The sequence below is a fragment of the Panthera uncia genome, chromosome A2 (assembly GCF_023721935.1).
Source record: "Panthera uncia isolate 11264 chromosome A2, Puncia_PCG_1.0, whole genome shotgun sequence".
Classification (NCBI taxonomy): domain Eukaryota; kingdom Metazoa; phylum Chordata; class Mammalia; order Carnivora; family Felidae; genus Panthera; species Panthera uncia.
In genome coordinates, this window is record NC_064816.1 from 40878388 (window position 1) to 40905492 (window position 27105).

The following is a 27105-nucleotide window of genomic DNA, read 5'->3' on the forward strand; positions in this document are numbered from 1 at the left end:
GTTGTTGGATAAACTGCCGAAGGCCACATGGTAGTGATAATGTTTTGGGGTGACGGTTGGGGGAGTGTCCAGAACCGAGGACCAAGAAAGAATTCTTTTTTTTTTTTTAAGAGTACTTCTTTTATTCTTTTTTAAAAATGTTTTATTTATTTATTTATTTATTTATTTATTTATTTATATGTAATTAATTGTCAAATTCATTTCCATATTTCCATACAACACCCAGTGCTCATCCCAACAGGTGCCCTCCTTAATGCCCATCACCCATTTTCCCCTCTCCCTCACCCCTCCATCAACCCTCAGTTTGTTCTCAGTATTTAAGAGTCTCTTATGGTTTGCCTCCTTCCCTCTCTGTAACTTTTTTTTCCCCCTTCCCCTCCCCCCTTGGTCTTCTGTTGAGTTTCTCAGGATCCACATATGAGTGAAAACATATGGTATCTGTCTTTTTCTGCCTGACTTATTTCACTTAGCATAACACTTTCCGGTTCCATCCACATTGCTACAAATGGCCAGATTTCATTCTTTCTCATTGCCAAGTAGTATTCCATTGTATATATAAACCACCTCTTCTTTATCCATTCATCAGTTGATGGACATTTAGGCTCTTTCCATAATTTGGCTATTGTTGAAAGTGCTGCTCTAAACACGGGTACAAATGCTCCTATGCATCAGCACTCCTGTATCCCTTGGGTAAATTCCTAGCAGTGCTGTTGCTGGGTCATAGGGTAGATCTATTTTTAATTTTTTGAGGAAGCTCCACACTGTTTTCTAGAGCGGCTGCACCAGTTTGCATTCCCACCAACAGTGCAAGAGGGTTCCCGTTTCTCCACATCCTCTCCAGCATCTATAGTCTACTGATTTGTTCATTTTAGCCACTCTGACTGGCGTGAGGTGGTATCTCAGTGTGGTTTTGATTTGTATTTCCCTGATGAGGAGTGACGTTGAGCATCTTTTCATGTGCCTGTTGGGTATATGGATGTCTTCTTTAAAGAAGTGTCTATTCATGTTTTCTGCCCATTTCTTCACTGGATTATTTGTTTTTCAGGTGTGGAGTTTGGTGAGTTCTTTATAGATTTTAGATACTAGCCCTTTATCCGATAAGTCATTTGCAAATATCTTTTCCCATTCCATCAGTTGCCTTTGAGTTTTGTTGATTGTTTCCTTTGCAGTGCAGAAGCTTTTTATCTCGATGAGGTCCCAATAGTTCATTTTTGCTTTTAATTCCCTTGCCTTTGGAGATGTGTCAAGTAAGAAATTGCTGTGGCTGAGGTCAGAGAGGTTTTTTCTTGCTTTCTCCTCTAGGGTTTTGATGGTTTCCTGTCTCACATTCAGGTCCTTCATCCATTTTGAGTTTATTTTTGTGAATGGTGTAAGAAAGTGGTCTAGTTTCATTCTTCTGCATGTTGCTGTCCAGTTCTACCAGCACCATTTGTTAAAGAGACTGTCTTTTTTCACTGGGTATTCTTTCCTGCTTTGTCAAAGATTAGTTGGCCATACATTTGTGGGTCCAATTCTGGATTCTCTTTTCTATTCCATTGATCTGTGTGTCTGTTTTTGTGTCAATACCATGCTGTCTTGATGATTACAGCTTTGTAGTAGAGGCTAACGTCTGGGGTTGTGATGCCTCCCGCTTTGGTTTTCTTCTTCAATATTACTTTGACTATTCGGGGTCTTTTGTGGCTCCAAACAAATTTTAGGATTGCTTGTTCATCCTTGGTGCAAAAAAGGTGATTTTATTAAAGCATGGGGACAGGACCCATGGGCAGAAGGAACTGCTCTGGGGTTGTGAAGAATGGCTGGTTTTATACTATGGAGAAGAGAGGTCAACTCAAAAGGGAGGCCTCCAGAGGGACTTTGATATGCTAAAGAGGACTCCTAAGTTAACTGAGGCCTTGCTATGGTCATGCTAAGGTTGTTTTCCCTCTAGTAAGGCATTAACATCAGGATGGTAGAGAGTTCCTGGAGAAATGTTATACTCTGTATTTGTCTCAAGTATTTGTCAATGGGTTGCAGGTTATGAGGATATTTAATTTTACCTGCCATTTCCTTCTTGCCTTTGTTCCCCATATCATTATGGACGGGTGATGTTGGGGCTCCAGAAAACTGAGTCTATAGGTTTCTGCAGATTAGGCTATTGATAAGATTTCCTTTTTCTTGTAATTTACTAAGATATTTGTAAACTGATGGTGACCCAGGTCCTGTATGACTGTGATTTCTATCAGTTGGCCATTTGTTTTGTTTGCTTTCCTTTGTCCTTGGGCAGCCAGGGGTGCCTGAAGAATATCACACACATCCCACACACACACACGGATGTGCTAGCTTGCACTTTGTCCTCAGCCCACCACATGCTCCCTCATCAATAGTAAGTGATGGCTTATGAGCCTACAATATTCTGATTCCATTTTTCATGTTTTTATGCCCTCAATATACATCACTGTCTCCTATTAGCTGACCTGTGGGCCCCAGTATCTTTGCATGTACTTGGTAGGTGAGGTAGAATGGACATAGGAGAAGCCAACTTCGTTTTCCATTCCCTAAAGCAGAAGATGAATTGAAGTTAGGAGAGTAAGTTGTTCCTAGATTTACCACAGTGGAGCTATTTTAAAAACATAAGAGGGATCTTTGAGGTCATTTTGTAATATTAATGATGTATGTGTATTAGAGACTATTATGTGGGGGGAAGCAAAGAACTTGATTTCCTTACTGTTGAATTAGAACTAGGCCATACAGGGAACATGCCTGTCCATGTTTCTGTTCTATCCCAGAACCAGTGTGTTCTTTTTATTTTTAATTGTTTTTTAATCTTTATTTTTGAGAGAGAGAGAGACAGAGTGTGAGTGGGGGAGGGGCACAGAGAGAGGGAGACTCAGAATCCTAAGCAGGCTCCAGACTCCAAGCTGTCAGCACAGAGGCCGATGCGGGGCTCAAACTCATGAACCATGAGATCATGACCTGAACTGAAGTCAGATGCCCAATGGACTGCCCCACCCAGGCACCCCTGTGTGCTTAATCCATATCCTCCTGTCATGCTTTAAAAGCTAAGGCAGTCAAGAAGGGTCAATTTTACATGACACCGTATATGATTCTTTTGAGTTAGATGTCAGAGATGGTTTTCTTCTTCCCAAACATGAGCTAGGATAGAAGTAAAATTAAACCCATGAAAATTCATTGATTCTTTTTTGGATCTGAGTTAACGTCATTAATATAAGCAATTAGCCATCAGCTTTATGTGATTGGGCCTCAAAATATTCTAGTGTTATTTTCTTCTAGTCTTACTGTCATTTCTACCCTAAGTTCCAATAATTGCCTTTATCTTTGAGGCCTGATGTGAGGCATTAGGTTAACATTCTTTGAAGAAAGATAAATGGGAATATAATGTTATTGCTACCTTACTGTTGCAAAGCATAATTACTAAATAGTATGCCCTTTTGCATTCTGACAATGAAATTATGACTGGAATTCCTGTTTTAATATGAAAGCTGTTTTGGGGCTATCATCATCACTTAATGGAGTCTTGCCTGCAAGGAGTCACATTTTAACTTCCAATGACTTTTATCTAACAACCGCTTAACATCGAAGTCTCTGGTGAATTGAAGCTAATCCCTGCAGGAGAATAGGTCAGATACAGAATTAACCATTCCATATTCTGGAAACTGTTGGTGTCATTATTGTTATGTCTCTTAATTTATAGCCTTATTTTAAGTCGAGGATTCAATGTGGCATCCTTTTATGGGAGAGAATTTCTCTCATCAAGACCATGTAGTTAAAACCATTGAAATTCCCTAAGTCAAATCATCACTATTGAACAATTAGTGCCTGCAAGTTATTTTACTATGGCAATTAGACACCATTGAGCTCACTAGCCTAAATCAGGAATTAATGGAAATTGAGCCTGTAGTCACTTATGTGGCCATCTAGTATTTCTATTTTCTGTTTCAGTATAGTGTGATATATGAATATGGAAATATGGTCGCCTAAAAGCATCATGGTTTTGAAAGCCTTTGTCCCTACTAACAGAGGACAAGATCATTAAACAAATACATGAAATGCCCTTAGTGAAATTAGCATTGAATATTAATGGGACAGAATGTTAAGTAATAGATTATAGGTAAAGAGTGACATATAAGCATAAATAATGAATTGAGATGACTCTTATCAAAGTATTTCAAGAAGAGAGAAGGAAAAGGAAAATTCAAAGGACAAGGTATTAGTATTTTCTTGTTTTTTCATCGTAGTAATAGCTATGTGGTTCAATATCTCCCACCTTTGTACAAATATACAGAACTCAATTTTTATAGTTAGGCAATATTCTGATTTTCATAAATAAAGTAATTTTCCACATTTTGTTGATGAGAATAATTCATTTTATCAAGAAAGTAGGTGCCAATGCAATGATACATTTGAGAATATTTTCTATCACCAATGTAAGTTATTTTTCATTTGGGGAAATTTTCTGAACTACACAAAAATAACTTTTTCCCAGTTCCCATTTTTATAGATGGATCAATTGAGATCAGAAAACGCAGAGTAGGGGTGCCTGGGTGGCTCAGTCAGTTGAACATCTGACTTTGGCTCAGGTCATGATCTTGCAGTTCTTGAGAGTTTGAGCCCCGCATGGGCTCTGTGCTAACAGCTCAGAGCCTGGAGCCTATGTGTGATTCTGTGTCTTCTTCTCTCTCTCTGCCCCTCCCCCCCTTCTCAAAAATAAATAAACATTAAAAAAAATTTTTTTTTAAAGAAAAAAAGAAAGAAAACGCAGAGTAAAGCCATTACTCTAATTCAACATTTTGTGGTGCAAGTGGGTGGGGTGGGATGGGAGCTTTTTCCTTTGTAATCAACATAACTTTCCTCAAATTAAAATACAAACGGGATTTTGTATTTTCTGATTTTCAAAATTATGAATAAAACAGCAGAACAGCAGCATCAGTTACTATTTTAAATGTATAGTGTTTTATACTATGCATATATGAAAGATGCCAGTGCATGATCTCTTCAGGTAAAAGTTGAGGTAACATTAAAAAAAGTCTGCATACTTGGAATTAAATATAGATTTGATAGTTTGTCTGGCTCTGTGTTCATTAATTTCTTTGTACCAGTTCTAAGTGAATAAATACAGTAATAGTTTGTTTTTGTGGAAAAAGAAATTGATACATCTGGAGAACAATCACATTTTGAGCAAATTTATTTTAAAAACTGCATTATAAACAGTGTTTAGATGTCTACTATCACAGCGTTTCAGAAAAAAAATTGAAATGGTATGAGAACGTAAAGGAAAATTGACCTTTTAGTGTTTATTTCTATACAGTATGGAGCGTATTAACATTCTGCTTAAATGTAAAGTAAATGAAGACATTATTTTCTGCTTTGCAAACCCCAAATTTGTGAAATTTAGTTAAAGTGGCTGGGGTTTTTGTCCATGTGTCCTTCATTTTTCCGTTCCCTATATCTTGCTGTTCACCTTTTATTAGTGTCATAACCTTGCATGTGAAAAGTTGTTTTGCCAGAAAAATCAAAGAGTAAATTTGTGATGTTTCATAAATGACTCAAATGGGGTTAGATGACTGCTATAAAGAATTGATTGATAAAGAGCCACATTTTGAACAAAATGGCTTATAATGAATTTATCCTCAAAGTCCCTGACACCCACCCCCATTCGAGTTTCCTTGAGTGCTTTGAAGCAAAAAACTCCTCTGGCTGAAAAACCTAATTCATTGGAATGGCCTGTGGTTTGCAGTATAGCCTATACCAACTTTGTTAAAAAACAAACAAACAAACAAAAAACACACAAAAAAACACGTAGCAAAACTACATTATGTGGAGTTACTAGAAAACAGTTTCATCAAGGGGAAAATTATTGCAACAGAAACATTTATTTATACTATATTGTTTCAGAGTATATGAGCTTAAAGTATATGTCTTTCTGTTTCTTTTTGGGTTTCCAGGTGAATTACACTCTCCTCAGCTTTAAACCAAAAGTAAAAGGACACACTACAATTTTCATTCTTCCTGAGTTGCCTCCTTCCTGAAGAGCAATGGAGATAGGTGGAAGAGGATTAATCATATCTCTAATTTGTTTCCTGTTCAAATTCTCCACAGCCATTGAAATACCACTTTCAGGTAAAGTGACAGCATTCAGTACCTACTTTATGGAATTTCATTTGCATTTTCATTTTTAAGTAGAATACTTGTAGACTGAGGATGTGATTTTTCTATCATATTTCTATTTATTTTCCCGCAGTCTGTCATCAGAATTCATCACCGTCTTTTTAAAAATTTGGATGGTTTGTATTTGGATGCTTGCTATAATTATTTTGCAGCTCAGGCTTTTTGCCTCTTATGCAAACTTGTCGCCTAACAAGAAACATGACCTATAGATCAGGTGTTTTGCTGTCAAAGATATTCTTCACTATTATCAACAGCTGTTAGTTTTCTAGGTTTAGTTTATTTTGGGGAGTGTTATGATTCAGAAATTAATGGTATTAAACCAATTATGATAAAAAGAAACTGAATACACTTGGTATCTTTTTTTTCAAAATGATCATATATTTACAAATGAAAACAATGGGAGCGTCTGCATAGCTCATTTGGTTAAGCCTCCTTCTCTTGATTTTGGCTCAAGTCAAGATCTCATGCTTCATGGGATGGGCCCTGGGCTGACACTGCAGAGTCTGCCTGGGATTCTTTGCCTACCTCTCTCTCTGTCCCTCCCCCACTCATTCTCTCCCCCTTTCTCTCTCTCTCTTTCTCTTTCTCACTCTGTCTCTCTCTCTCTGAAAATAAGTAAATAAACATGAAGAAAAGAATGAAAGCAGTCAATTCAGAAAACATTAAAAAGCCATTTTTATACAACTAAAAACATAAGATGATATCAACTCTGAAAATGTAGAGCCTTCAATAGTGTGAATTCATATCCAGAGGTCAGTAGTTTTATGGAAATGTATATCATAACGTACATTGGTTAAAAAATATATCTGCAAGCGCAGTTTACGTGATACTGTATCAGCTACATAATGTAGAGATTTGGGGAATTTGTCTTGTGCTATAAGGACGTGGGATACAAAAGACCCTTGAGAGGTTATTTAGATATTTTTATCCATATGCTTCCTGCATTATCCCTGCTGTCTTTTCCATATGTGATTTGGAGATTTATAATACAAGAGGTGTAGCTTGTTTAATTGAATCTTAGCTTTGGAAATGATCTCCGCACATCATCTAAGTTCTAGACAATTAGACGAGTTCAGCAAGCTGAATAAACATTAAGAGAAGTGCTAACTCTGAACTAAAACTTTTCTTCTGAATTACCCAGTCTGAATGTGAATAGAAAAGGAAGTAAGTCTCTGAATGTATAATATAGTGTGTTTTTAAACCATTTTTCTGAGGGCTGCCTTAAATTACTTCACACAACAGTTGCACATCACACACTTTGGGCAGCCCTACGCTATTAATTCAGCCCTAAGTGAGAATCCCTTCTCCAGTGTCTTTGACAGAGGGTCAAGTCTCTCTTTGAATATTCTTACTTCTTAAGAAATTCCACTTATCTGTTCTGTGGATGTACTCTGAGCCTACACACAATATATACCAGCCTCACTGTAAACATTCTGTTCAAGAGCTGGAAATAATTCATCTTCAGTAGATTCTTTTGATTTGAGTGCAGTCCCAAATCAAGAGCAACGTGCTTGGTGATCCTTGTGAGAAAGGGGTTAATAATCTTATATTCCCCACCACCGCCCCAGTAGCAACAAAGATGCCCTGAGATTTCAGACTCAGATTCCTGACCATACTCTCTTAGAATATACATTTTCAAATTTCCATCTTTTCTCATTTAGTTCATCAGTGGTAAAGAATTTGAAAGTTTATATTAATCCATAGCACACATTTTTATTCTGGTTGTCTCAATTGCTTATGCATTTTCATGCTCTAATGTCCTTAGACAACAATTGTTATAAAATATTAATGACATGTTTTCAGAACAACTGAATATTATCCATTTATTTCAGTACTCTAGAGCAGTTACTAGCAGATGCAATGAAGACAGGTATCCAATTTGAATGTCAACGAGGCTGGTATCTCTGTAATTGGCCTAATTATGGAGGAAAGGATTTATAATGTAGAATATATATTCTTATAAACACCCAAAGGTTATTAGTTCCATTCCCTGAGTAATTAGTTATTGCTGAGACTTTACAACCTTAGCAAATTTAAGAAAGAGTAATGTTCTAATAAACAAGTTGTTCACAAGTTATTAGCTGATATCTTAGGGACTGTTGCTATTGTGCACCATCCCTCATCCTTTGTAACTGTAATATAATTTAAATAATGTGAATTTGCAATAAGCTTGAGACCTGCTCTATTTAGAAATAGCAGCAGTCAGAAATGAGGCAAATGTCACTGAAGGTATGAATGTTTTTTGCATGTTGTTGAAATGTTTATGTATATTCAATGGATAAAGACTAAACTTGGGCTAATGTCCCTAAACTAGTAAAACTGAGTTATCAGATTCATTAAGCCAAAATTATTTTTTAGAATTGGAAATAATAGCTTTGAATTATTTATTCTAGGCTGGCCATCAAAGCTTAAAACAGGACCAATGCCCTCTCAGGGTCAGTATCTTTTTCCCAAATGATTATCATATGATGTTACAAAATTATACATGGATTAAAAAGAACTCATGAATAGGGGTGCCTAGCTGGCTCAGTGGTGGAGTATGCAACTCTTGATCTCGAGATTGTGAAGTTGAACCCCATGTCCGGTGTAGAAATTGCTTAAAAAATAAAATCTTTTTAAAAAGGAACCCATGGGTAAAACATTTTCATATAACAGAGTATGAAAAGCTCATTGGTATGCTTTCAGGTTCCATATTGTAGTAAATATTTAAGAAACTACCACTTGTGAAGTTCTGGTGTATATTTTGGAATGTCCACAATCATCAGAAAGGATGATAAAATATCTCACCCTTTTCCAAGTACATTATCTGTGTAAAGCTAGATTTTCTTCATATATTTAAGCCAAACAACTTTTGTGACAAATTGAATGTGGAAATATACATGAGAATCCAGCTGCCTTCTATGAAGATATTAAAGAGATTTGCTATAATGTAAGAACATTGCCACCATCCTCATTATATTTAGTGTTGTTGATAAAATAGGTATTTATTTTAACATATACAATTATTTAAAATGGATTCATAAAGAAACATTTTAAGTATTTCTCAGTTTTGATTTCTAATATGGAAAATATTGTTAGATATAACCCACACAAACAAAAGCACCGTGGGGTCTTGTATAATTTTTAAGAATGTAAAGGGATCCCAAGACCAGAAATTCTTACCAGCAATTTATCTAGCCTGAATCCCTAATTTTACAAATGAAAAAACAGAATGACTCAGGGCCTGACTAAATGTCACAGGGTTTAGGGTCCTATTTGTAACTCCACTGTGAAATATTACTTAAAAACTCAGGCTCGGTGCCTTTGTGCAAATTGCTTTTCTTAAAACATATTTGCCTAAGTCAGTTTCCTGCAGCTGAATCTTTCACACTTCCTTATGATTTTTGTGCTGTCCCCTTCCTTTCTAGAAAACATAAGAACTGTACTAAAATGGTAATGTATCACTTTGAAAACTGTTGACTGCTCCCTGATAGTAGACATTTACATAAATCTGTGTCCCCCTTTAAAACATGATCCATATTTGTATCTTTAGCATTAATATATTTATTTTATAAACACAGTTCTCCGAAATGCCATCTGGCTACTCACTTGAGGAGAGACAAAGTCCTCTGCCCAGTTTTTAAGTTTTTCCTTTTTTGTTTTTCAATTTTTTAAATGTTTATTTATTTTTGAGAGAGCAACAGAACAGAAGCAGGGGAGAGGCAGAAAGAGAGGGAGACACAAAATCCAAGCAGGCTCCAGGCTCCGAGCTGTCAGCACAGAGCCGGACTTGGGGCTCGAACCCATGAACTGTGAGATCATGACCTGAGCCGAAGTCAGACGCTTAACCGACAGACCCACCCTAGGCGCCCCTTAAGTTTGTCTTGAAGGTTATTTAACTTGTCACACACACCAAGTTTTTCACAAGACCAGGAGTACTTGAATATGTAGAATCTATTTAAAAATACCATTATGTATTTTTTGGATGATTATTAGTGTTAAATTCCATAAAGGGAGAAAAACCTAGTCTCAGACCCCCAGTAATAGTGAAAGGAAAATTTATAAATGGGAAATGACAAATAATAAACAAACTTAGGGAAAAACATTTATTAATAAAAGCAATGTGTAGAAATAAAAATAGAGAAAATGAGCAGGTTATAATTTCCTTTGTAAAATTAGCAAAATGTTTTATCATTTTTAAATATGGTGTTCATTTGTGGCAAGGATGATGGAAACTGTTGTACTCCCATTTTGTCTGTAATAAATGTCCTCTTGTGAAATGACGTCATAATATATCCAGAATAAATATTATTTGTGTCCATGTCTGGAAATTTATCATAAGTCACTAATTCAATAAAGGAAAAATTTATATGCTTGAAGATATCTATGGAAGTACATGTTACCTGGAAACAGAAAAATGAAATAATAAGAAAATTATCAAATAAGTGATGACAAAATAATGGAAATAAATAAAGTAGTAAAAGTAGTATATTAATTATAATGTCTTAGAACACTACAAGTAAAAAACAACTGTCAAAATGATTGGACTAAGTTAAAAATATATACACACATCAAATAGACTAAATGCCAATAATTTAAAAATAGAGACTTTAAAGTTGTAATGATATGGCAGTCTTTCTTCTGCTTTACAAATTGTTCTTTTATTCTGGATTAAATGAAGTGAACATATATGGCAACATGAAATGAAATGGTAGCAGTAAATGTATGTATTCTTTAAAAGTAAATATATTTTGCATAATCCAATTAAAAATGGGCAGAAGACAAAGACATTTCACCAAAGAAGAGGTACAGATGGCCAATCGACACATGAAAAGTTGCTCAATATCAGTAATCATCAGGGAAATGTAGATTAAACCTCAGTGAGATGTTACCTCACACCTGTCAGAATGGCTAAAATCTAAAGCATAAGAAACAACAGATGTGGAGAAAAAGGAACCCTCATGCACTGTTGGTGGGAATGCAAACTTGTGAAGCCACTGTGGAAAACAGTATGAAGGTTCCTCAAAAAAGTTAAAATAGAATTCCCACATGATGCAGATATTCCACTACTGTATATTTACCCAAAGAATACAAAAACATGAATTTGAAGAGATATGTATATCCCTGTGTTTATCGCAACATTATTTACAATAGGCAAATTATGGAAGCACCCCTATTATCCTTCGATATAGATGGAGGAAGTGGTATAGATGAAGAAGTGGTATTTGTATGCATACGTGTGTGTGCAGACACACACACACACACATATGTATATATGTAATGGAATATTACTTAACCATAAAAATGAATGAAATCTTGCCATTTGCAATAACATGGATAGATCTAGAGGGTATAAGTCTAAGTGAAAGAAGTCAGTCACAGCATCTGGGTGGCTCAGTTAGTTGAGCATCCAACTTTAGCTCAGGTCATGATCTCATGGTTTGTGGGTTCCAGGCCCGTATGGGGCTTGCTGAGTCCTCTTCCAATCGTCTGTCCCTGACTCTCTCTGCCCCTCCCCCACCTCATGCACGCACATGCCCACTCTTTATCTCTTTCAAAAATAAATAAACGTTAAGAAATAAAGACTGTCAGAGAAGGACAAATACCAAATGATTTCAGTAATATGTAGAATTTAAGAAAGAAAACGAACAAAGGGAAAAAAGAGACAAACAAAAAAAACAGACTCTTAACTGTAGAGAACAAACTGATGGTTACCAGAAGGGAGGTGAGGGAAAAGGTGGGTGTAATAGGTGATGAGGGTACTCTCATCACGATGAACACTGAGTAGTGCATAGAATTGTTGAATCACTGTATTGTACACCTGAACTAATATAACACCGTGTGTTAACTCTACTGGAATTTTTTTTTTTTAATGACCCAAGAGTACACACCTCAGAAAAATGAATTAAATACATGTTCAAAGATGAAGTGAAATTTGTTCTGTAATTTTCACTCTTTTATAGTTCTTTTACCTACCAATATAGAAAGCATGTTTATTTTTCAAGATTTTATTTTTAAGTAATCTCTGTACCCAATATAAGGATTGAACTCACAACCCTGAACTCAAGAGTCATATACTCTACTGACTGAGCCAGCCAGCCTCCCCTACAAAGTATTTCAGTTGTTTCTGTTATAGCTAAATTAACCTCACCCAGTTTTTGCAGACCATGTTCTTTACATACTTATTTTGATATTTAGTTCAGCAGGTTCCAACCATCATAAAACAGTCAAAAGTGCAAGTTGCCTTTCCCTTTGATGAATATTTTCAGATTGAGTGTGAAGCTAAAGGAAATCCAGAACCAACGTGAGTATTCTTTCAAACAAATCATTGTTTAATGCATACAGTGTTTTTACTTCTGTGTACTCTGACTGTTTTAAGCTTTTTGGAGTATAAATCTATATGTGACTAAGGTAAGCATGCCAAAAGAATGATAGCTATGTCTATGAAGATAAAGTTTGGCTATTTTACATATGTTCTTGTGCAAGTCGAATTTATTTTCACCATTGAATGATTTACCTTATGTTAAATACTTACCATGGGCTCTGGCACCGTGGAAATATTCTGTCATTCCTTATGTTACAAGTGAAAAAGGCAGTCAAAACCCAAAGGATCCTTTATTCTACTTAGTGAAAGGTAACATTTGTTAAGCCAAATGCTTAATACATTTATACATGACATTGTATACATAGTTATTATTGCAAGTCTTAAATGTGACACATACCTTATTCAGTGAATAGGTCGTTACTTGATATTTAAGTTCTCATAGAAATATTTAGTCATCCTGGATGGCAGAATGCTATATGCATTGTATATTTTTATCTAGTAGTTTATTAGTTAAATAACTGTTAATGTAGGTGATCATAATCAGTGATGAAAGATTTTTAAAATACCTCCTGTACTTTGGAAGGGAGAAAGAAATGTGGGTGTATTGGGAATGAGGTGGGAGAAGTTGTAGGGAAAATTTTAGATTTTAATGTAGGTGATTCTCAAGTTGTCAGCAAAGTTACCCATTTATTGATTTGCTTAATTCCTTTATATTAATTAAGAAGGTACATATTTAATGAAAATTATTTGAAATTGTATTGTGGCTCTCATGATTACTGCCTGGTAATATGTTATTTTAAAAATCATTCTTAATGAATCATTAACATGTTAAATTATCATTATTATCTATATTTCACCAAATGGAATATATTCAATCAATATATGTAAATGTGGACAGAATTGTGTGGAATGAAGACGAATTTAGTTGATCATCCAGCTTGATCAGTATGGATCAATCAATATTATGATATATATTAATGTTAATGAACTGAATTATTGTATCAAAAGATAATACACAATCGTCAGATATTATTAATGATCAAATTTATCTGTGTCTGTAATCAGAATGAGTTTAATTATGAAATACTACTAGCACTTATAATAAATTCAGAAATAAGAATAGAATCTGCTAGTAACATTATTTCTTATTTTCCTAGATCCAAGTCCAATATAATTATGTAAGAAAATAAAATAAAATCTATACATATGAGAAAATATGATTATTAATATTTATTATTATTGTTGTTATTATTATGTAACTTGTTATTTTATCTGAAAACCCAAGAATATTCATTCCCTGGACAAAAGACAAGCTTTTATAAATACAAAGGGGTTACAGTAAGTGGCCAATAATACTTTTTAAAAAACCTTAATTAGATGTCCATGCAAGGCAGTTAGAAAATAAATAGGAAACAAGAAGGAAAAAATATCTCATCACACTAGCAAAAGGAAAAAATCTAGCAATCTTAACAGTTAGTGGTAGCAACATCAACAAAAACAATATCAAATACTATGTAATAAGACCTATGCAGGATTTAAATTGGGGGTGGTGACTACAAAATTCTGCCTAGGATCGGGAAAGAAGATTTCAAAGAATGAAAAGATGTAGCATATTGCCAAGTGGAAGTGTTTAATTCTGTATATGTAAAGTAATCCCAGTCAACGTACTGGGATTTAAAAGAATAGATTCTCTGTGTTCTTTGTAAGTAAAGCCAATAAAACATAAAACAGAGAGAGAAAAACGAGTAAAAGGAGTGGAGTGGGGGGCAGGCGTACTTCCAACAAAAATATGTGTGCCATGAAGGTTTGTTAATCCTGTTGAGAGAATAATCAGCTAGGTTAGTGTAATAATATGGTGTCCTAAAACATTACCCAGTTTGCATGGGTAATTCATATATGAAATGCTAACTAAAATCAAGTTGGGAAGTCATTATTAGATTGATAAGGTTGTTTTAAAAAAGGCTTTTTAGAGCCTCGTCCATACAAATGACATGGTGGTCACATATTATGGTGAAAACTTAACTGTGTAGGGTTTTTTCTGGTATACAATTCTGTAACATTTATCAACAACTGTAAAAATTTTCTTATGCTATTTGTCTATCAGTCTTTGAAGAGATTGTCCTAATGAAATATTAGATAAGAACCAAAAAATAAATATGTTAAGGTTGTGTGCACAATTTGCTTATAAAAGGGAGAAAATTCAAATCATTGAGTAACTTATACAGTAATCATATGACAGAAGATAATGTAGTCATAGAAACTGTCTTTAGTAGCATTGTAATAATTAGAAAACCTAATTTTTCCAAAATTATATATTCATTGTGGTCTCAAATATGTTACTAATATGTCTAAAAGTAATGTTAGGAAATACCACATTTAATAGTACTTGTTTGTTTAATTTTGAGTGAGCTTTTCACATACACACATGATGACACATTATATGTTTGTATGGAGTAGTCTTTGAAATACTAGTAAAATACCTTTCCAGTTGGAAAAGCTAAAATAGCTTCAAAAAGAACAGAACAAAACCTATTTTCAATTTCTGTTCTCTCAGCTGTCACAGCTCTTTTATGGCTTGGTCTTCGTTCACCTTGCTATAACAAATATGCTACAGACTGGGTAGCTTGAACAACAAGCACATATTTGTTACACACTTCTGGAGGCCGGGCAGACCAAGATCAAGGCCTTGGCTGATTTGGTGTCTGATGAGGACCTGCTTTCTGGTTCATATACAACTATTTTCTTGCTGTTACCTCACATGACTTAAGACAGCAGAAATGCTTTCTGGAGTCTCCTTTATAAGGCTTCTAATCTCATTCATGAGAACTCCACCCTCATGATCTAAGCACCTCCCAGATACCCTACCTCCAAATACGCTTACAATAAGGGATTGGACTTGAATATATGAATTTGGGGGAGACATAAACATTCAGTCTACAGCAGCTTGTGAGATTTCTCAGACTCTTCTAAGGCTTTTTTTTTTTGTATTCTATTATATAGCCAATTAAAAATCTTTTTTTCTTAAACCATAAATTGCCTTGGTTTTGTCATTGTTGTGCTTTTGATTATCACTACTTTAAAATTAAGAAATACATTTTCATTTTTCAGGATTATTTACTTTTCTTTTATCTTACAGATTTATGTGGACTAAGGATGACAAGACTTTTGATCTCTCTGACTCTCGGATAATTGTGTCTAACAACTCAGGAACATTTAAGATCCCAAATGAGGGGCACATATCTCATTTTCAAGGGAAATACCGCTGCTTTGCTTCTAATAAACTGGGGGTTGCTATGTCAGAAGAAATAGAATTTATAGTACCAAGTAAGTGTTACAATGGATATTCCATATTACAAATATTTTAGTGAAATGTTGAAGAGAATAATAATACATTCATAAATTTATTACCAGCTTATATATGCCCTATGTTTCATTATAAGGGAAGTTATCTTCTAGATCTTGATACTTTAAATATGATCTTTGAAAGCAACATAATTTTGCTGTGTTTCAATATTCTTATATCTAACATGGGAAAAAATAAGAGTCTGCGTTGCCTTATAAGATGAGAATCAAGCTAAATGCATTGGTTAGATGTGGCTAAATTTCATTGCTGCAACAAGTATTCTCAGGCCCACGTGCTAATTCCCTGATTACGTGGTTGGCTGTGGGTCTGGCAGCTCTTTAGGCTAGGTGTTCTCCATGCAGCCTTGTGGAGGTCCCAGCCACTGGAAATAGCGTCATTCTGTGAGTGTACCATGTGAAATTTACACCACCTTGGTCAAAGAATCTGGGGCAGAGACCAGGCAATAATTGCTTCCAACAAGAAACTATACAGGCAACTTCTCATAGTTTGTCAGGTGGGCAAAGCCAATCTCATAGCCCTACTTTACTCCAGCAATATGAGTGCCCATTGGGAGAGGATAGCCAGTAATTGGTATATATTAACAATGTTTTCTGTAAATAATAATCATGGAAAACTGTAAACTACTTTACTGTTAAGGGTGTGTTTTATCAATAACTGCTACGAAGATTAAGTGACTCCTTTATTACCATATTTTGCCTCTACATCATGGGATCTCTGATGACCAACTTCCACATTTGGTCACTTATTTTCCCTGCTCTTAAGGTATCTCACATTACCTGATTCTAACTAAAATCTTTACAGAGTCCATTCTTATGTAAAAACTGTTGTCAGCTTCTATTTGGCAATTTCTTTTTGCAGACTTATAGACACTAAAGAGATTCAGTCATTGCCTTTCCAGGATATGGACACTTTATGCTGGAAGCCAGTGAGAATGTACACAAACCTCAGAAAAACAAATAATGAAAAGACGTATCCTAAAAAATTGGACAGGGGACTAGATTTAAATGATTCTAAAGTCCTTATATTATTCTAGATAAGAATTTAGAGTCTTACAAGCAAAGTATGCATCTTAAGATTTATAAAGTAATTACATTAAAAATATAGAGTAAAATATGAATGGTTAACAGACCCTGTTGTTTGAAGGAGAAAAAGATAAGAAATGTGAGAAAAGGAAAGAAAAAACTGTACAAATAAATCCAAATATATGACTCATTGAAGATGAAAGTAAATACACTAAATGCTTCAAGTTTTTTTCTTTAAAGAAAGGTATAGATTATTTACCTTGTAGCACATCTAAGTCATAAGGGTACAGAGTTATTGAAACTACAAGATGGAAATGATGTTCCAAATAAATGCTATTCAAAACAAAATGGGAATGTCTGAATTAAAATTAGTCAAAATAGAATTCATTTTTATTTTTTAAAAATATTTCTTAATTTTTGAGAGTGAGAGAGACAGAGCATGGGCAGGGGACGGGCAGAGAGAGAGGGAGACACAGAATCTGAAGCAGGCTCCAGGCTCTGAGCTGTCAGCCCAGAGCCCGATGTGAGGCTTGAGATCATGGCCTGAGCCGAAGGCAGACACTTAATCGAATGAGTCACCCAGGTGCCCCTAGAATTTATTTTTAAAAGCCTTCCTGAAGATTAATTCCCTAGGCATATATAATATTAAAATATATGAAGCAAAAATAGAAGTACAAGTGGAAATGGACAAATCTATCATAATAATGAGAGATACTAAAATATGTTTCATTTTTTGGTAGCTCAAGCAGACAAAACATCAGTAAGTATATAGAAGATTTAAAGAAGCCAATTATAAGCTCCAACTAATGAACATGTATAGAACATTGCACCTAAAACTGCAGAATGCATTTTTTTCAATATTTGAAGACATATTAGCTATGAAATAAATATGACCCAAATGCAATTGAGTTAGAAGTCAATAATACCAACAAAATTAGAGAAGACTTATATCTTTGAAAATCAATAAACAGATGTCTAAGAAACTCATAGGTCAAATAAGAAATGGCAAAAGAAAATAGAACATATTTTGAAGTGGCAGTGGTAGCAATTCTACATAGGAAAACACGCATGAGGCAACCAAAGCATTACTTAGACAGATACTTTTCATCTTAGAAACATACATTAGAAAAGAAGAGGTGAAAATTAATGATTAAGCTTTTTTATTTTTATTTTTTAATGTTTGTATATTTTGAAAGAGAGAGAGAGAGAGAGAGAGAGAGAGAGAGAAAACACAAGTGGGGGAGGGGCCGAGAAAGAAAGGGAGACACAGAATCTGAAGCAGCCTCCAGGCTCTGACCCATGAACAATGAGATCATGACCTGAGCCAAAGTCAGATGCTTAGCCTACTGAGTCCCCCAGTGATCTAAGCTTTTTAGGTAACATGTTTTAGATAATGTAGTTTTAAGATGAAAATGCATGAATTAACTTAAGGCAACAGAATAAACTAAAAAAAAAAAAATTGATGGGATAAAATAATGTAGAAGCAGAAAATAAATCCAACAAAGAGATGTGAAACCTTCATAGTTGAAAAATATTTTAAAAGATATAGATAAATAGAAAAAATATACCTTTTTCAAATGAAAACATGAGAATGGGCTCATCACCATTAGTAGTCAGAAATAGATGTACTGTAACCCACATAATAAAAGCATTTGCTCCCACAAAGTTGGGAAATATTACGAAGTCTGAGAGTAATAATTTTAGTTGGGAATGTGCAGCTCCCATAATCTACTACCATTGCAAGGGGACTTTCCTGCTCTGTGGAAAATATTTGTCAGTCTCTCCTAAATGGAAGATGGTCTCACCTGTAACCTGGCTCTTCCATTTCCTTCCTCATGTGTGCGGCACTCATCCGTGTCAGTTGGGCATATTTGTGATTCCATTGCTTGTATTAAAAATATATTGGAAAAAAACATGAGTGTATCCATGATAGGATGAGTAAACCTATGGTGGTATAGTTACTCAGCAGTGAAAATTGATGAACCTTGGGAATAGGGAATATGTTGAATAATCAAAGCAATTCTCAGAATGATACATACACTATGATTTTATTAACAGAAGTGCAAAATATGGGAAGATAAATTATTGTTTAGGAGGATACTTGTATGTGGTAAATTATAATGAAAAACAAACAATGATGAAAACACAATTTCGGGGGCCCCTGGGTGGCTCAGTTGGTTAAATGTCTGATTTCAGCTTAGGTCACGGTTTCACAGTTGAGGAGTTTGAGCCCTGCATCGGACTCCATGCTGAAAGTGCAGAGCCTGCTTGGGATTCTCTCTGTCCCTCTCTCTCTATGTCCCTCCCTCATTCCTGCACTCTTTTTCTCTCAAAAACAAATAATAAAATTAAAAAAGAAAAATTGCAAGAAGATTAAAAAAAAGAAGAAGAAGAAAACACAAGGATAGTAGTTTCCTCTAATGGAAGGGGGAAGGGATGGATTTTGTACCAGACAGGAAGGTCATGGTGACACTGTGAGTTTTGTACAGTGGGGTGGTGGATAAGAGTGTTGGCTGTATTTGTTTCTTTTTATTCTTTGCAAATGGCTTTTTTGTATATGCAAAATTTATAAGTACCATATTTACTTGTCTGAATTAGATATACTGGGATATTAAGTAAGGTGTTATAGCATAGTAATGGCAAAAGTAGTGGCAGGTAAACTTGAAAACTGGCCTCAGGAGTTTAGGTTTGAAATGACATTCACTAGTAGATGTTCATGAATTCTGGATCAGAAAGTTATTACCATGAAATTTGTGGTTGTGATCATAAAACCAGACAGATGTAATTATCTATAAGTGTGTAACTATAGTCATGTTATAGTTTATATTATAAAACCAGATATTGTAGTCTAACTATAACCATATAATCTATGTATCTAATTAACTAAAATAGGTGAGATAAGATATGTGTGAGAGGGATATTAAAAATCTGTTGTAGAAGGCAAAGCATCAGCATGATCCCCAACCTGAACTCTGATGGTTGCTATGGAGACACAAAGGAAAAAGCTAGACCTATTGCAGAGAAGGAAATGGCACATGTTAATATGAGATTCTGCAATTAAAGGGTTTTAAAAAATATTTTTTTCTCATTATCTAAGCAGACCAAGTGAAGTCATGAACATTGTGAGGGTAATTCTGGCCAGAATCGGCTAGCATTGCAGTGAAGAGATGAGATTTGGATGTGAACTATGTAGTGGGTAATTGCTATGTTTTTCTGCTGCTGTAGAAAAAAGCAAAATAAATTAGGTTTCTTATGCATCATTTCCAGTCTCTCCTGAAATTACTTCATCGTCTAACAGCTTTCTGCAATCATTTCTATGTTGAAGAGGACCGCTATCCCAATCCTTTTGGGGTTTAGAAGTCAGAGACCATTTGAAGTTTCCTACAATGTTTATCAATTGATTCTTTTCTTAAGCTGTAGAGAATCAATTCTTTTTTTATTGATAGAAACTTTGTGATTCGAATTTTAGAGTGTCATCTCTGATGTCTTAAAGTTTTCTTTAGACTAACCTTAAAGGCTTTTTAGCCCCCTAAGTTTCTACACGAGGACAATAACTGGAAATCCCATTATTACTTCTTACAAACAGAAACCTTTTCACAGGCTGTTCGGCTTTCTGCTTTCAATAACACTGCAGTTGAGTTTGCTAGGGAATGAAAGAGTAAAAGAAAAACCAACCAAACAAACACAATGTACTGTTTTCAAACATAGGAAAAATCACTTCACTAAATGGATTTCCCACAATATGGCGTGGAGAGTTAGTCCGTGAATTATTCAACATGTCTTTATTAAACTCCCCTCACGTGCCAGCCACTTTTCTAGTAATTTGAGAGATAGCAGTGAACAAAACAGAGGCTGTCCTCAAGAAACTTCTATCCTGTGTATGTGATGAGTGGTTCTGAGAAGAAGATAAGGGTCTTTCTAGCCTTTATTTTGACAACCGCCAGTGGTTGATATGACGATACAAACGATTCTCTTTGGGCTATTCAGTACTGCCCATCCTTCACAGCACAGATCAGCTTCCTCCACTTACCATTCCTACTCCATCTCAGCCTATAGCAATCTTTCTTTCTGATTTTTTAAAACAACTTTTTGAGGCATCATTTACATATCATAAATTTTATTGGTGTTAAGTGCAAAATCATTGAGTTTTTAAAATACATTTTTAGTACAACCATCATCATAATCTAGTATTAGGACATTTTTATCATCTCCCAGAGATTCCTTATGCCCATATGTAGGTGCTACTCTCTCTTCCCACCCCTAGCCCTAGGCAGTCACTAATCTGCTTTCTGCTTCAGTAAATTTCTTTCCTGAACATTTCATATAAACAGAATCATTCCATACATTATTTTCCCATCTAGCTCCTTCCACCTAGTGTGATTTTACAGCTTACTCACATTGTAGCATTTATCAGCAGTTTGCTCCTTCTTATGGCTGAGTAATACTACACTGTATGGATGTACCACTCTTTGTTTATCCATTCGCCAGTTGATGTCCCTTCGGATTCTTTCCAATTTTTGGTTATTACAGATAGTTCTCTTAAGGAAATCCACGTGAAAATTCTCTGGAGTTTTTAAAGCATTTAGTTATGTACTGCTTGGAAGAGTCTTTTAGTTGTGCGTATACTAATTGGGATGTTTAAAAATGGTAAAGATGTCATGCTATGCTATTCTTCTTTTGTTGTATGCCTCCAGATGCTGCTTGAATGCATATTATCAGTGACTGATTTATCAATTCATAGGCTGAAGAATAAAAGAATGAATAAAAATACTAGAGCAATTTCCATACACTATTAAAGTAATATACGAAATGGCAGGCTTAGGAATGCAATCCTTTATATACTGTTTTAATGGAAACCAATTAGAATTTCTGGTCTGCTAGGTTCTACATTTGTATAGCTTCCTTAGATTCCTCAAGACAATTCCCTTAAGACATACTGTGGCTATTTATTGCTCAGATTTGGGAGGAGTAGAATAGCAAAAGCAGGATCTGGTAGCATATGCTAATTTCTTTTACTGATATATGCAAACCAACTAAAGAAGATCAATTTGTTGAGAGTGCAACTTGGAGTTTTACAGGTTTAATTAAGACCAAGGATTTTCCTCTCATCCGTCATGTTGTGCGAATGACTGGAATGACATGGGCTGGATTGGGTGTCCTTCCTTAGCATGAATTCATTACGAGCTCATAGACTGAAAGGCAATGTTAATTCTCTGTAGTCCTAAATGGATTAATGGGGTACCCTCCAGGAAATGGGAATCAATTAAATTTCTTTGCATATGGAAACTAGAATTAGGGATGATATAGCATGTGAGCTCAGTGTCATGCATTCATCATAATGATGTCAGACTGTAGCAGTTTGCTAAACCCACTGAATGGAAATGTAAGGCACTCAAAAGCTCACCAATCCAGTCCTGTAAACAAAGAGAGAAGTCAAAATAAAGTTCTATTGGGGCACCTAGGTGGCTCAGTTGGTTAAGCATCCGACTCTTGATTTCAGCTCAGGTCATGCATGATCTCACGGTGGTGATAGCAGAGAGCCTGCTTGGGATTCTCTCCCTCCATCTCTGCTCTACCCTTCCCACCCTTTCTGTCTCTCTCTCTCTCAAAATGAATAAGTAAATAAACATTAAAAGAATAGATAAAATTTTATGGCATAGGAACGTTTGCCCAGTAATGGGGAGGAGTATCCTTAAATCATAGGTTCTACATGACAAACTTACTGTTTCTTTCCTCTGGCTTCCTCCCTACCTCCTCTGTAAAAGCTAATTCCAAATATTTGCATAGAATTACAGAAGTCATTACAATGTAGGCTACAGAGAAAATCAGAAGGCACAGCAGAAGAAAGCTGTATGTCCCTTTGCCCATCTCCTCTCTCTACAGTGTGGTCGGGTGAACTAGGCAAAGTGAAAATACTTGATTATTAGCCAACATATGTTGAATAATTTTTAAGTGCCCCATGTTATTTAATTGATTTATATGAAATGGCTTATTTAAACTTTGACACAAATCAGTGAATTTGGATGAGGAAACTGAAGCACATTAAGTAACAGGTTCTGATCACTAAGTAAGTGATGAAGCCAGGATTCAGCCCCAAGCAGCTGGCTCCAGAGTTCATGTGTTTAACCACAATGCTATACAGTGTTGTCTGTGCTTTGATCATTTAGGTAACACATCTTCTGCATGAGCTGAAAAGTGTTGCACTTTTTTGTTGGAAATACCTTGGCAGTAGAGTATCAGACTCAGAGAGATAAAGAGTGTAAGAAGACTTGATGAGATTACTTGTGTGCCAGAGACAGATTATCTGCAGAGTTACATAACTTGATAGTGGTTAAGTCACCTTAATGGCTTTCTTTTAAGTGGTTTAGTTACTATGATTTGTATTAAATTATGCTGATACTGTTTCATTACTACTCTTTACTATTAAGCATGTTGGCATGGTAAGACTCTACAGCTTAGATTTTACAATATCCTTCCCTTAAGAAACTTCTAACCTAGTGAGTCTTTCAAGGAGCCTAGGGAGATGAATTCACAGGACTCTAGGATCCCAGAGAAAAGTAAATGGGGGCACGAAAGGGTAAAAATACTGGTCTGAAGCGGCAAAGCCAATTAGTTTCACTACTTGGTCCAGAACCCAGCTTGCACTCTTCTCTAAATACAAAATATTTTTTAGAAGGCATCTGCATTTCAAGTACAAAGATGTTATTTTTTTCAGTGTGTTTGGTTGAAAGAATTGAAATGATGAGTTTCAAAACTCATGGTCAGCATCTCAACTTGTAGAGGTCTTAGAAATTTTGTATCTGCTGGTTTGCTTTATATTGATAGTTCCAGTAAGAAGACTGCTTGCTGTCCAGTTAACTAGTTTCTAGAAAAGTGTTTTCATGCTAGATTCTGACTGGGTTTTCGGGAACGTATGCCATTGGAGTTGTTACTAGAAATTGGACTGTGACACTGAATTGTAGCTGTGCAAGCTTATTGGAGAGTAATAAAAAAAGATGGGTGCTGTCAAATGCTTGATTTCTTAATGCAGATAGACTGATAGGGACATTATATATAAAGGAAATCGACTTCATGTAGACTTAGGTTATTATGGGATTTCCAAACATTCTTGAACTTCTGCTTAGGTACATACCGATGTACAAGTACATTCTGCTTCCTTTGCAGAGAGGCTACTCCATGGTCAAGTCCAGTGTTAATGAAACATAATTAAGTGATTGTGTTTTTGCTGTTTATGGAGCACTCATTTAAAATATGTTGGCGAGTTAAAGCAATGTAGTTGCCTTCCACAAAAGAAAAATAATTGTTTGCAATTCACTTTTAAAAGTGTTGCATCTGTCCAAACTCAACAATGCTAATGTTTATCACCAGAGAAACACAGTTAGCAAAAGCCATTGGTTGAAGTTATTTTTAAATGGAGTTGTTTCTTTATTTGAATTAAGATAGGCTTCATGCCTGCTGTTGAGTTACAGTAATTAAATTCCACATTTATCTGTGGCCATTAAAATGTTCACTTTCTAGCATGGAACCAGACTTTCTAAATAGTGGCAAAGTCAAAGAAGAGGACCATAAAAAAAATACTGACAAATTAATGTCTTTTATAATACCTATTCTCAGACCTTAAATTATTAAATATATAAATGTTCTTCACTTTTTCCTGATAATAATTTCATCTTTGATCAAAAGCTGTTCCAAAGATTTATGGTATGTGACAAAGGTTTTGATAGGCTTATAAATTTTATTTTATTTTTATTATTGATGCCTTGGAAGCCAGTTGAATTACATATGTACATCTTTGGAATTAGAATTTTATAATCTAGATTTAATTAATGCATGGATGATAGTGCTTCACTGGCAGTACTATCTGTTTGAATCATTAGATTTTTCTGAATGCTCTGAGGGGGCAGCTCTCTAATTAGGGCCTTATATATCTTATTAATTAGCTACTTTACAATGGCTATCACCCAGGGAACTGTGTATTCCTGTAAGGCATTGTAAAGTTTGCTTGTTATAAAACAGGATTACAGGCACTTTCCATTTTCTAATCTATGTTCCCCTTCCTCTGTTGCCCCTTCTCTCTGAGTATAAATAGATTCAGTAACTATCTAAAGGCCCTGTTAACTTCAATACCAATGAACAAGGGGCTTTTACAGCAAGTTACACTAAATAAGTGATTTGAACTTGGAGCTTTGATCACCTAATAGTTTTGTAAATTGCTACATATTATTTGCATAAGGTGTATACTTTCTACAAAATGACTTGTATAGTATTTGCTCTCCGTTAAAGCTAAGTAAGGCATTACCAGATAGGTGGCATTGAGATTTTACCTACAAGACCTTACCATAGTGATGGCCCTAGACATACTTTCCTGTCTCTTGGTGGAAATTTCATGCTAGCTAGAGCAAAAGCATGATGCCACGATAGTTGCTGTTTCAAACATGTTTCCAGCCTCACTACGAGAAATCTGCCACAATGGGTTGACCAAGAGGAATTGACTGAGGATGGTCACATGACTGAAACCTGCCTTCCAAACTAGCAAAGGCACTGTATATAATGCACTGCCCCTGCAGTGCTAAGCCTTGAAGGGTCCTTGAATTTAGACAAAAAGCAATTCAGTGTAATCAGCTGGTGTATCGATAAGAGAAATGTCAGCAAATTCCTTCAACCAGTAAGGAATTGGGGTCGGAGTTGAGGGACAAGGGAATAAATACATAGAAAATGTACACAGCTCCTCCAGAAGAAACTTTACAATACATGAGTGTATCTCTAGACTTCCAAGAGTAATGATTGTCTTTTGTGAACCACCATTTGAGAATGAAATATAGAGATGGAATACCCCCTAACAAATTCCATCAAGCCATCAGTGTTATACATACCTTCGTAAGGTCCTTTTCTTCCATAAAAGCCTGATTAATTATATCATTCAAAACCCCCTAATAAAATCACACGGTGTTAATGTAGTGTTCAGGCATAATACATTTTGAGTGTTCTTAAAATGATTTTATAAATAATTTCATAAAAATAATCACACAGTGGTGCTGGGTTTCACATTCTGCTTAGTTGTGACTTAGATTTCCATTGTAATTGTATTGCCCTCTTAGGAAACTGCCTCCTGAATGGGGGAAAAATGTTAAAATATTGCCAACTCTCCTTTCCTACATCAATTCCATTTCATTTAAAATTTCATTTTCTGGGAGTGATTCCAATGTGGAAGACTCTCTTAGCAACTTAAAATGGTCATGTTTGGCTTTTTGTATTCATACTATTTGCCCCACGTGGGCTTTGAATTTTTAATTTAGTTTGGTTATGCTTTGAATGGAGTATTTGCCCATTACATTCAAGGACTTCACAGTAAAGCCAAGGCAGAAAATATGTATCTGCCTGGAAAATAAATCACAGTATTTGAATAAAAAAAGTTATCTATCAGATACTAAACTCAGTGAATCCTGTGACTCAGAACTTGTAGCTCTATGCAGAGAAATACGCACAACATATTGTTGCTAGTTGATGTCACTTAGCAAAAATATTTGTCGTCTTCACTTGCAAAATGTAGAAACATTTTTAAAGTTTTATAAGGATGCACCCCAGATTCTTAACAGTGTTTTCTTCTGCAGGGGAGATACAAGAACCAAGATTTGGGGCACTGAATTTGTTAAGCATGCTCTTTTTTTTAAAAAGAAGGTGTTAATATATTATTGCTTGTGACATTAAAAGTTAATTTTAAAATACTGTCTTAAATAATTTTGTATACTAGATGTTCCAAAATTCCCAAAAGAAAAAATTGACCCTCTTGAAGTGGAGGAGGGAGATCCAATCGTCCTCCCATGCAACCCTCCCAAAGGCCTTCCACCTTTACACATTTACTGGATGAATATTGGTAAGTAACATTCTGTTCCATACATAGGAGACCTTTTAATTTCATGCATCGTGTCAGATATTATAGCGGAACAAAGATTTAAAAACAATGTAAGATTATCAACGTGGAAAAAAGGAAAAGCACATTATCATTGTGGAATGAAATAGTTTTTTAAAAAATTATATCCATCTGTAGAGTGTGTTTCAAGATTTAAATATTCTATTAAGTGTATACATGAAAACACTAGAAAACCCTTAACTATATCTCTTGATTTTATCATATCTGAAAGAGTAGAGGCTATTGATATGGTAATGTATGTCTATGAAGAAAATGCTATCTGCATTCCAAACAACTTACTTACCTTTGGAATATAGTCCATGTCAAAGTTGAGGATGGC

The 27105-nt window shown here is 35.2% G+C and overlaps 1 protein-coding gene across 2 annotated transcripts in view; it reads left to right on the forward strand.

The window, feature by feature from the left end:
• Positions 1-5937: 5937 nt before the first annotated feature.
• CHL1 (cell adhesion molecule L1 like) overlaps positions 5938-27105 on the forward strand; it is an 80223-nt gene continuing 59055 nt past the window's right edge. For both annotated transcript variants that reach the window (XM_049640892.1, XM_049640893.1), the window contains exons 1-4: positions 5938-6117; positions 12343-12448; positions 15606-15793; positions 26607-26729. In XM_049640892.1, the coding sequence (XP_049496849.1) occupies positions 6033-6117; positions 12343-12448; positions 15606-15793; positions 26607-26729 (502 nt within the window). In that variant the 5' untranslated portion in view covers positions 5938-6032. The remainder of the gene's footprint in view (positions 6118-12342; positions 12449-15605; positions 15794-26606; positions 26730-27105) is intronic.